This window comes from Carettochelys insculpta, chromosome 3 (genome assembly GCF_033958435.1).
Source record: "Carettochelys insculpta isolate YL-2023 chromosome 3, ASM3395843v1, whole genome shotgun sequence".
Lineage (NCBI taxonomy): Eukaryota > Metazoa > Chordata > Testudines > Carettochelyidae > Carettochelys > Carettochelys insculpta.
The window spans coordinates 6,145,639-6,157,890 of record NC_134139.1 but is presented as its reverse complement, the minus strand read 5'-3'; the positions used below and the strand labels follow the sequence as shown (position 1 = coordinate 6,157,890).

The 12,252-nt window shown below is 42.7% G+C and overlaps 1 protein-coding gene across 3 annotated transcripts in view; it reads right to left on the bottom strand.

The window, feature by feature from the left end:
- The window catches only part of RALGAPA2 (Ral GTPase activating protein catalytic subunit alpha 2), a 377,942-nt gene extending 365,914 nt beyond the window's left edge, over positions 1 to 12,028 (bottom strand). For 2 of the 3 annotated variants that reach the window (XM_074989296.1, XM_074989298.1), the window contains exon 1: positions 11,461 to 12,028. In XM_074989296.1, the coding sequence (XP_074845397.1) occupies positions 11,461 to 11,566 (106 nt within the window). In that variant the 5' untranslated portion in view covers positions 11,567 to 12,028. The remainder of the gene's footprint in view (positions 1 to 11,460) is intronic. The other variant, XM_074989297.1, reaches the window with a different exon arrangement.
- Between the last annotated feature and the right edge of the window lie 224 nt (positions 12,029 to 12,252).

Genomic DNA, 12,252 nt, shown 5'->3' with positions numbered 1-12,252 from the left:
CATATTTGTTTGGTGAACAGAGGACTTCCTGAGCCTTAGCCACAATGGGGAATTTTAGGACAATCTCTCACCAAATGTTCAAGAACATTGGTATCTTCCACACTTTTTACCAGTAGAACACAAGGATAAATATGATGAATATGTCTGGATCTTTTCCTATACTATGACTCCTGTTGACGAAAATGAATTAGTGGAAACTTCTTCTAAAAAACTCTTTCATATGAACGGTGCTTCTGGCTGCCATTCTGAACTATTAAACACACTTTTAAATGTTTTTCTCCCCCTAAATGTCCCGACAAAAATTAAATCAACTGTAAGATGGTAACTCAACCTCTCTCTCTTTCTCTACCTTTTAGGCTTAAAAGCTTTAGTAGAGCAAGATGCCCTGCAATCAGTTTATGGAAGGGTGAATTTCCTGGAAAGTTCTCGTTGCGCCAACAAGAACTAAAAAGGGACACTAGGCTCTTAAATCAGCTAAGAGCCAGAGAAGACAATTTTATTCCTGGTTCACTTGTTTTCCTTCTATTTTTTTCCCTGACTACTTCACTGTATGCTATTGTGCTTATGTACCTGGAAAACTGAGTATTCAAAGCTGGATTTGTATTTGTGTTACATGTATGCAGTGCTATTTTTTCCTAATTTTACTTTGCTTGCTTGCGGTACTTAAAAATATGAAAAAGGAGACATAGTTATTAGCTAAACTTAAGACTCTCCAAGCCCAGGGGTCTGCAACCTGCAGCTCTGGAGCCACATGTGGCTCTTTAAGGACTTCTTTGTGGCTCCTGATGCTAAAATTGCACATTTAAAAAAATACCCTCCAAATTATTTTCGACAAATGGTGAACATCTAAAAGCCCAGAACTGAACAACTCCTATCTAGCAAATGACACGTGATCTTGAAACGTTTGATATCTTCCTCTAGTGTCCTTCAAAGAGACTTTGTCATTCAGTACTTTTGGCTGGGATTCTGCAAAGAGGCCCAATGTCCATGGTTAGTGATAGAATGGCACAATATATACTGCAATGGGATCAAGCAAATTTATTTAGAATACCACCTAATTGTCTCCTTTCCCCAAGCCCTTCCCATCACTCTGTTTTCTCTCTCTGATTATATCCTTTCACTTCCCTTCTGGTCAGCAAGGCTCTCCTCTCCAGAAAACCTACAGTAGGTTTTCACGTACACTGCATTTCAGAAGTGAAAGAGGAAGACTGTGGAGAATTCTGATAATATGAATAGTGTTAACACAAATACTTTGTGTGATACTGTACTTATCTTAGGACACTTTGAAGCAAAGGAAGAAATGGGGGGAAAAAGAATGAAGTAATTAAATGGGACTAAAAATACCTGACAGCTCCATTTCCTTTGATTTTTAGAGGGTTCTCTCTCTCTCACTACATGTAAATTTTGGACATTTTCAGACTTACCTAACAAGAGTGGAAAGCTAAGGAAGGATCAGTTGCTGTTAGAAAGCTTGAATATGCTGAATACAGGAGCTAATCAGCCCAAAGTGAAGAGAGATGTATATTTTTCCACACTGCAATCACAGCCAGGGAGCACTGTGGAAAGTAAGTGCCACAGGAAGTAGTATCTAATGGACCCACACAGTACCTTGCGGTCCTAATTCACCAACCATCCTGTTTAACTTTGGAGAATGCCCCTGGAAGATGTTAGGGAATACTACAGATTTTGGGTCTGCTGTGACTCCAGACCTCAGCTGATCTCTTGATCTTTAATCACAGCCTGACCCTAATACTTGCCTCCTGACTCTTATCTCTGACCTCCAGTCTTAGCCTGTGTCTACTAAGCTAAGAAAGGAAATATTCCCTCACATGAAGCACTGCCATTGAAAAGGTCCAATATGAATTCCTGCATACTTGTAAATATACTTTTTGTACCATCTTTGTTTTGGTTTACTGGAGCACTGTCACAATAATGTGCATATTTTGCCACCTGCTCTGCCTACCATTTCCAAGGAAAGGCAGAAGGGCTCTGAATCCTTCTCTAGGAGTACTCAAGTAAGTTTCAACACCTTGATGGCTCAGAAGAATGGAGAGTAGTGAAACAGAACAAGTATTCACTCATGACATGTGCACACCTACAAGCCAAAACAAATCCCACAGTTTGAGTGTACATACAGCCTGGAATAGATGTTCATACAAGCATAGCATCATAGGGCTGGAAGGGACCTCAGGAGGTCATCTAGTCCAGCCCCCTGCTTCAAGCAGGAGCAACCCAAACTAAGTCATCCCAGCCAGGATCTTGCTAAGCCGGGACTTAAAAACCTCTAAGGATGGAGAATCCACCACCTCTCTAGGCAGTGCATTCCAGTGCTTCACCTCCCTCCTGGTGAAGTAGTTTCTCCTAATAGCCAGCCTACTCCTCTCCTTCTGTAACTTCAGACCATTGTTCCTTGTTCTGCTATCTGACACCACTGAGCACAGTTTCTCTCCGTCCTCTTTAGAGGTCCCCTTCAGGAAGTTGAAGGCTGAGGGGTGAATTAATAGCAGTCTTCTCATCTGCAAATTAAATAAGCCCAAATCCCTCAGCCTCTCCTCATAGGTCATGTGCTCCATCCTCAATCATTTTTGTCGCCCTCTGCTCAACCAGCTTCAGCACATCCACATTCTTTTTATGCTGCCCCCCCCCCGCCCCCAACAGTGGACACAGTATTCCAGATGTGTGGCCTCACCACTGCCGAAAAAAGGGGAACAACCAGTTCTCTAGACCTGCTCGAATGCTCCTCCTAATGCACCCTAATATGCCATTAGCCTTTTTGGCTACAAGGGCACACTGTTTACTCGTATCCAGCCTTTCATCCACCATAACCCCTAGGTGCTTTTCCGCTGTACTGCTGCTTAGCCAGTTAGTCCCCACACTATAACAATGCTTGGGATTCTTCTGTCCCAAGTGCAGGAGTCTACACTTCTCCTTGTTGAACCTCATCAGATTTCTTTTGGCTCAATCCTCCAGTTTACCCAGGTCACCCTGGATCCTATCTACCTTTGCGTCAGCCACAAACTTGCTGAGGGTGCAAATGAGTCCCTCATCCAGGTCATTAATAAAGGTGTTGAACAAAACCAGCCCCAGAATCAAGCCTTGCAGCACTCCACTTGAAATCAACTGCCATCCAGATGTTGAGCCACTGACCACCATCCATTGGGCCCGACTGTCAAGCCAGCTTTCTATCCATCTTATAGTCCATGGATCCAAACCATATTTCCTTAACTTAGGGGCAAGAATGTTGTGGGAGACCATATCAAAAGCTTTGCTGAAATCAAGGTATATCACATCCACTGACTTCCCCATGTTCACAGAGTCTGCTACCTCATCATAGAAGCTAATCAGATTGGTCAGGCAGGACTTGCCCCGGTGAATCCATGTTGGCTACGTTTGATCACTTTCCCCTCTTCCAAGTGCTCCAAAATGGATTCCTTGAGGATCCCCTCCATTATTTTCCCAGGGATTGAGGTAAGGCTGACCGGCCTATAGTACCCTAGATTGTCCTTCTTTCCTTTTTTAAAGCTGGGCACTATGTTTGCCTTTTTCCAGTCATCCAGGATCTCTCTTACCTTCCTGAATCCGGTGAGCTGAGCAGTAAGCATTAATAAAAATTACCCACTCACTTAAAAAAAAAGGTTTTTCATTGTGGGGGGATAGAAAGCAGGTAATTTTAGAGACTGAAAGCTTTGTGAGGCTATTTTCTTAATGCTTTTGCAAGACACTTTCACAAAACATTCACCTAGGTAGTTATAACAAAACAGATTCCTAAAATTTCAAATTACTGATTATGAATATTCCAAAACAATGATTTAAAAACAAAGCGTTAAATATCTAACAGTGCTGTTTTTTAATAAAAAGCAGGTCATTTCAGAAATTGTGTTTTTACCATGACTTCTGGAACCTAATTTTCTTTGTGTTTTTGTTTTACATATCTGCAACTTGAAAAAGTTAAGGGTTGGCTGGAAAGCACAAATCCCTGTTAAAATTAAATCACTACCCCCCACATGCACTATTTATGGACTTTTCTCTTTAGGAATGGGTGGAGATTATGATTCAAACAAAAGCACATACTGTGTTCATAGCTAACATACAAAGTTCTAGTACATAAAATACAGAAGCCAAGGAAACCTTACATAGTCCTTTTATATACAAAGGGGTTTTTTTTGGGGGGGTGGGGAGGGAGGGGAGATGTTGGGGTTTTTTTTGTTAGAAGAATGACCAACTTACCATCCTAAACAACCTATTTACCTGTCTTAGACAGCACTCTTCTACTTCCCTCCACTGCATCTGCTTTGTCCAGGAATATAAAGGTTATCATTCAGTGAAGTCTGAAGGACCCATGGACAGTACATTTTAAAAACTGGAATTTTGTTGCTGCTAATGTGCAAGCTTGATTCTAGAGCTCTGCTTAGACAATGGTGTAAGATTGTCATCTTACTTTCTAAACACACTGCCCACTATCACTGTAGAAAGCACAATTTGTCCTTACAATATATCTACACTTCAAACTCTACCTTGCTGACAAGAGAAGTTCTCCAGTTGGCACCATCCTGAGAGGTGATAGCAAGGCCACCAGATGAATTCCTCACTCAATCTAGCACTGCCTAAATGGGGAGTTAGGGTAGTTTACAGCCACCACGCAGGTGTGAATTTTTGCATACCTCAACATAGTTAAACTCAACTAATTTTCTAGTGTAGACCAGGCCCTAGTTTCCTAGAAAATGGTTGAAGTTTTTACTGCATAATCCATGCAGATGTTTCATCAATTCTATGAAGAGCGTGCTCAGATAGCACTGCGGTGGGCAACTAGAAGTCTAATAATGTAATACAACACAATACGGACTCTTATGTTTCCACTAAGCAAAGGCATTTTCAAAATTTTCGAAAGGCTGCATCAAAGATTGTTTCATGGACCACCTTGTGATCCATAATCACATAGTATTTTTGTCACAATCAAAGCTTAAAAATAGATAAATTATGATAGGAAAGTATTAATATCTTTAAATTGTCTTCATTAAATTTCATAGTATGGACATGGAGGAATTATTTGATCAGGGCAATGCGATCACTCAACCCTCCCCAGACAAAGTACAGTTTAGGCTCTCTGTAGCTAAAACCTTGATATCTAGTACCCACTGAAAGCTTGCTGAGGACTGGAAAAAATCCTAAAATTCATCTTCTATCACAGATTACCAAAAGGGTGGTGTTTCTACCATTTCACTGAATCAGAAGCCTAAGTGCCCTTTAAAGATATAATCACACATTGTTTCCTATGCAAATCCCTTACATAAAATCTTCTGAATAGTAACAGAGAGGGAGCCATGCTAGTCTATATACTATCAAAACAAAAAGCAGTCAAGTAGCACTTTAAAGACTAACAAAATAATTTATTAGGTGAGCTTTTGTGGGACAGACCCACTTCTTCAGACCATAGCCATACCAGAACAGACTCAATATTTAAGGCACAGAGAACCAAAAACAGTAATCAAGGAGGACAAATCAGGAAAAAAAATGATCAAGGTGAGCAAATCAGAGAGTGCTCACCTTAATCATTTTTTTCTGGATTTGTCCTCCTTGATTACTGTTTTTGGTTCTCTGTGCCTTAAATATTGAGTCTGGTCTGGTCTGGTCATGGTCTGAAGAAGTGGGTCTGTCCCACAAAAGCTCACCTAATAAATTATTTTGTTAGTCTTTAAAGTGCTACTTGACTGCTTTTTGTTTTGATAAAATCTTCTGTTGCAGTTTACTGAGAGGCAAACAGTCAGAGGAAGATAGGGGGACTCTTTGCCTGTGCAAATCACAGCTCACAGCTAAAAACAGATCTACCTTTCATTGATGTGGCCTAGATTTAGGACTAGAGTAGAGGTGGGCAAAAATCACACCTGGAGGCTGGATTCGCCCACCAAGCATTTCTCTGCAGCCCACCCAGCTGATTAGCACAGTGTGCATAATTCTAGCCAGCAGCAGGTGCTCAGCTGCCCTTCCCTGCTACCTTGTTTTGCAGCTGAGCTGCTCCTAGGACTCTCCTGCGAGCTGCACAGAGGAGCAGGGGGTTGAAAGTAGTCCCAAAGTCAGGGTGTTTCCCTGCCCCTCTACCCCATCTCTGCAGAGCAGGGATCAGGAAGAGGGGTACACACAGTGGAGCTGCTTCAATCTGAAGCATGGATAGTCAGTGACTCAGGACCACAAAGCAGGTACTTGGGGAGACGACAGAGCAGGACAGACTTCTCTTTAAGAGACAGAGGGAGGCTTCTCTCAGAAACTTACTCAACAGCAGCCAGTGCGCACACATTGTGGCCGTGTCTACACTGGCCCTCCCCATCCTTCAAAAGGGAGATGCTAATGAGGTGCTGCAATGAATATACAGTGCCTCATTAGCAGAATGCCAGCTGCGGCACTTCAAAAGTGCCGCTTTTGATTGCGTGTGGCTCGTCTACATGCAGTCCTTTTTGAAAGGACCCCACACAGCGATTTTGATGTGTGTGGGGTCCTTTCGAAAAGGACCCCCATGTAGACAAGCCACGCATGATCAAAAGCAGCACTTTCAAAGTGCCACAAATGGCATTATACTAATGAGGTTCCGCATATTCATTGCAGTGTCTCATTAGCATATCCCAAAGTCTCATTAACATCCCCCTTTCAAATGGACAGGCTTAGTGTAGACAAAGCCTGTGTCACTGTCATACATACCCAGTTTGTGCCACACACACACTGCAGCACACACTCAGGCTACGCCTACACTACCAGATAAATTTGATTTTATTAAATTCAGTTTTATGGTGGTGGGTTTCATAAATTTGATGTTGGGTACCCTCATTTCCCACTAAGTCCCCCAAAATCAACTTAGTGCTGCCTCACCAGTCAGGCCAAACTTCAACTGTTGCAGCAGTGCATTGTGGGAACCTGTCCCACATTTCCCTCAACCCCACATTCTGTGCCCTTCCCCCAGGCCCTGCTGCACCCCCACCACTGGCAGTGCTCACCCTGCTGCCTGGTTCCTGAGTCCTTGCAGCTTAGGGGACCAGAGAAATTGACCAGCGAAGCACCTGGCTCCCAGCTCCCGTGAGCCAGGCGTTGTGCTGGTCAGCTTCCTGGCTCCCATGAATGGCAGGTGCAGCAGCACTGTCAGTTTCCCAGCTCCCACCATTTGCAGGAGCCAGGAAACTGACCAGGGCTGCTGTGCTTGTCAGTTTCCCAGCTCCCCAAGTAGTGGGGAGCCAGGAACCAGGTGCAGCAGTGCCAGTCAGCCTAGAAGCTAATGAATTCGATTCAAAGAAATGGCGCTTCCACACTAGCCTTCATTCGAATTTGACACTACTCCCACCCAGTTCCAACAACATTGTGATATCAATATTAGTGCTCCCTAAATCAAGCTAATAGTATTTACAGTGAAGACTATCGCTGGGTACAATCGAGATAACTGCCTTAAATAAGAATTTTCCTCTTTGTGTAAATGTAGCCTCAGTGTCACAAAGTCTCTCTCCCAAAGTTTCTCTCTTTCTTACTCATACTCTCTGTTATCCTCAGCCCTACCCCTTCTTCAAACCCAGAGCCAGCCCACAAGTTCCAAAATTCATGGAGCGACCCCTCTTCAAAAAAATCATTGCCCACCCTTAGAACATACAGATCAGGCTTCTGGGCTGCCACTCTGTGCAGCCATATTACAAAGAGAGCACACATTTGCCATAGGTAAGGACACAAACAGTCTGTTAAGAATGACCCCTTTTGTGACTCCCAAAAGAAAATCGAAGTAATTTATATTAAATTATAGTGTTAATTGTCATATATAGAGAAAGTTTAAAATATTTTAAATACAATTCTTCTTTAAAAAAGTTTGCAAGCTGGCTGTTATTCTTTTGTGTCCTGTGCTCTCCCCGATACAACCACACCCCCACACATTAGAAACATGACTATATTTTTATACTGGCTCATGAAAAATCAGTTTTCAACATCAGGAATAGTAAAATGTTGAAGGAATTGAAAATGTTCGGTCAATGAGAGAAAATATTTTCATCACTCATCATCGGGCAGCTACTTTTCAGAAGTTAAACTACAGAGTAAAATTATTCCCTACTAAAATGCTTCCTTTCCGTAATATACATATCCATTGTCCCATTTTGAAAAAACAAAAACAGAACAAAGAGTTTAAGGCCTGGGACCAAAATGAACTTGGGCATTATAATGCTGAGCACTGTGACTCAGTGACTAATTCCAGGCTGCAAAGAACCACCTCTCTCTACTTAAAAAAAACAACAAGAAGTCCTGCAGCACCTTATGCTCCAAAATATATGTTAGTCTATAAGCTTTTGTGGGCAAAGACCCGCTTCGTCTGATGCGTCTGACGAAGAGGGTCTTTGCCCACAAAAGCCTATGCTCCAAAATATCTGTTAGTCTGTAAGGTGCCTCAGGAATTCCTGTTGTTTTTAAGATACAGACTAACTCAGCTACCCCTCTGATACTTGGCTCTCTTAGTGACCCATAAGCAATGGGCCTGTCATGTACAGTCAAGCAATTAAGTAGTTTCTAAGGAGGAAGAAGTTAGCTGTCTTGCCTCACCCAGGCAAGACAGAGGTAGTGACAACCTTTAGCTTTTAATCCAGTGGATAAAGCACATTTGTCTGAGATAGCCGAGATCCAGGTTCATTTCCTTCCTGACGCAAAGAGAGAACTTGGCAAGGAAGGATTGTGAACAGGGATCTCTCAACTTTCAGGCCAGTACTCTGAACAGCTGAGTTATATGATAGTCTCATGCAGAAATTACTCCACTGTAGATAAATCATTTACAAAAGTAATTGGAGCAGCAGGCTCAGACCACAGGCCTCTCATCTGTACAGGGGGTACCCTTGCCACCAGGCTACAACCTCATTCAAGTATTTATTCACAATAATTGGATGGAAAAGATTAAACATGTAGTCACGTGGTTAGGGCACTCACTGGAATCCTGTTGCAATCACTCATTCATCCAGTATGGAACAGCTTTACCAGGAGAAACTGAGGAAATCCCATAATGAATATCCTAATGACGGGCAACCCAGGCTAGCAAGTGGGCTGGCTGCATGGGTAAGCAAGACGGTTCCTCAAGAGAGGTTAGTTTTGCTAACTGCACTTGTGTGCCTAGAATTTGTAGTGTACGTGCCTACTGACAAATGTTGACCTGATTCTATTGTATCTGTATTTTCAGCTATTTTCCTAAATAAAATTGATTCTTATTGACAGGTGTAACTATTACAATATGTTCATGTGAAGCTAACATCTTCTTGAAATTTGATATTTTGCTTAACAAAATGGTACATTAAATCTATAAACATTTAAGCAACTACACAGCTTAATACACATTTATTCAGATTCTTACTTTTTTATATTTATGCTATGTTAGAAAATGGACAATGACATTATCTGAAATAAGTTTTTTATTTATTATCTGAATCAAGCTAGATTTGGAAAGGCAACTGGAACACAAAAATGCACAAAACTATTTTAAAATTGGTTCTTTAAATAAAAGAACCTTAAAATGCTGGGTACTGAAGCAAAAAAGTAGTTAATCAAAACATATTTTATACTTAAAGTTAACATGTTTATTAAAGAATGAAATAGCTATAATGAATTGAACTAATTGTTGCTGGTTGTCTTATCCTTCAAGATTTTTGAACTAATAGATATCCTCTCCCGCCTCTTTGCTATTAATATACTAGAACAGGAAAATGAGCTTTTTCCACTTTTTAAATTCATGTCATAATTTTGAATGAACTTGCCACTAAACTAACTTAGTTCAATACGCAGAAATACAGAAAAAATTCTCTCTGCAGCTACAAACAAGCTACTGCTATCAAAAGCATGTTTTACCACTTCGGCAACTGCTGGTTCCAGGTACTTAGCCACCAGTTCAGTGGTTTGATTTCCTATTTAAAATATTGGCCACAAACATGTACTGCTTGAATATTTTTATTTAAATTTAAATTATTTTGATAGATTATAGTAAGTTAAGGCCTTAATGCAGGTTACCAATTCATATTTCATTTTAAATTTCTGTGTTTAGAATAAGGTAATTTTAAGAAGCCTTCAAGTTTTATTAACCCTGTCATTCTGTCAGTCACCTCCTAAACCATGTTCACATAATACTCTCACAAGTTAGCTAAGTATAAAAATAAATATTCCATGAAACTGTCATTAAGTGATTTGAATAAGTGATTTATATGTCACTTCGTTCAGATAAAGTCTTGCTGCATTTCCTGGGAAATTCTGAAAGACTTTACCCATCCTATTGTGTCCTTTTATCCTCACAGTATAGGACTATAGTTAAGACATCATTAACTTTGATTTTCTAAAGCAACCATTTCCTTCTATCTTTATAGAATTTAAAATATTGGCTTAAGCTTACGTAAGAGACTTTAATCATAACAGTAAAAGCTGCCGCATTTACAATTAAACACAAAGTGACATGGAGTTCTGCCCTAAACCTGGTCAGGGAATTTTATTTGGAAAAAGGTTTTCCTCAATTCTTATATAGTAATAAATAATAAGATTTCAAGGAAGTTTTTAAAACTAACTCCCTCTTGTGTTGAAAGACAGTGAAGTGACCACTGACTTACCCTCTTGAGTCTTTTTCTGGCATCCATGAGTTGTTTTTCATCTTCATGCTAAGACTATAACCTGTACCGGTCAGTCTTCGTGGTACATGTGTGTTCAGAGCCTATATCAAGATGGATTCCTGATTTGGGGCCTTTAGATGCCACCATAACAGAAATAAATACATCAAAAATGCTATGTAAGGGTATCTTCGGAGGTGGAGAATAGCAGTCCATCGTCTTGCACAAACCATGCCCTGAACCAGAGTAACTGCATTTCAGCCTTGTACAGTAAACTCTTTCATATCCAGCATACTATTATCTGAAACTCTTAGATAACAGGCATTTTACCCATAAATAAATGTTAGGTAAGTTCTCCATAAGTATAGTATAATAAATGTAAATAAAAATAAATACAGCAAATACAGTATAAATTTACAATGTACAATACTACAGTTGTTGGTAAACAAAGTACTCTGCATACATTTTCTTTGTTTCTTAATATCTAATCTTGTTTTATGCATTGTTAAGTACACCTCTCTATTATCCAGAATATCTGAATATTCGGCAACCTCCTGGTACTGGAGCTGCCAGATATGAAAATCTACTATATTCATTCACTGAATACAGTAGCAGGAAGTGACAGACCCAGAGCTGCTCCGGCACCTTTCACTCCCCATTTATTGGTGCCTACCCCCAGGACACAACAACCGGGCCCAGTCTTCCACTGGGGAGAACGAGGAATAATCCAGTGGGAAGGAGGAAAAGTAGTTGGCAAGCCAACTGATAGTTCCTCACTCCCCACAGCATCCTTGAAATTAAAGCCCCCCCCCATCCTACCCCCGCGATGCAGGCATGCCTCGCCTGCTGCCTCCCCATCCCGACCCCGACTCACCCAGCAGCGCTTTGAGGTGCTTGAGGCGGGTTAGGACGTCCTTCTTTGGGTCCAGAGCTTTCTGTGTAGATTTCTTGACATCGGCATGGCCCCTTCTGGAGAACATCCCGCAGGGGGCGACCCAGCAAGGGAGCGAGACTCACCCACGGTGAGGTGTGTATCTGGGGCGCGGGGGTGTGGGGGAGTAGATCCGAGACTGACGCTGGAGGGGGGCAAGGAGGAGATCACCCCCTGCCAAGTCCGGCAGAGAAGATGGAGCTCTCCTGCCACGGGAAGAGGGCAGCACCCCTATGGACGGGCAGGAGAGACCCTTGTTATTAGTAGGGAAGGGCAGCACCCCCTTTGGAAATCAGGAGAGTCCCCCTCTGAAGTGGGGGAGGGGCAGCAGCCCGCTCTGGGGGGGCGGGAGAGACCACGTTCGGGGGAGGAGGGGGCCGGCACACCCTCACTACTGCGCGCCTGAGGGGTAGGGGAGAGCTCCCTGCTGGGCGGCGGGGAGACCCCAAGTCTCGGGGGGCCGGAGAGCTCGTACTGCCTAGAAGGGCTGGGAGATGAGCACCCGGGCAGCGCCGCGCGCTTCGCTCACTCCCCGAGGTGGGCGTGTAAACACGGAACTGACCCGGCGCCGCCCGCAACAGTTAACCTTCTCCAGCCCGGCGGCGCAGCACTGCGCAGCCGCCCGGCGAGCGAGCCCCGCCCCCCTGCCCAACCACAGCCGCGCGCGAGACCTCCCCTGGGCAACAGCCAGCTCCGGCAACTGCAGGCCGAGCGCTCGCCCGCCCGCCCGCCACT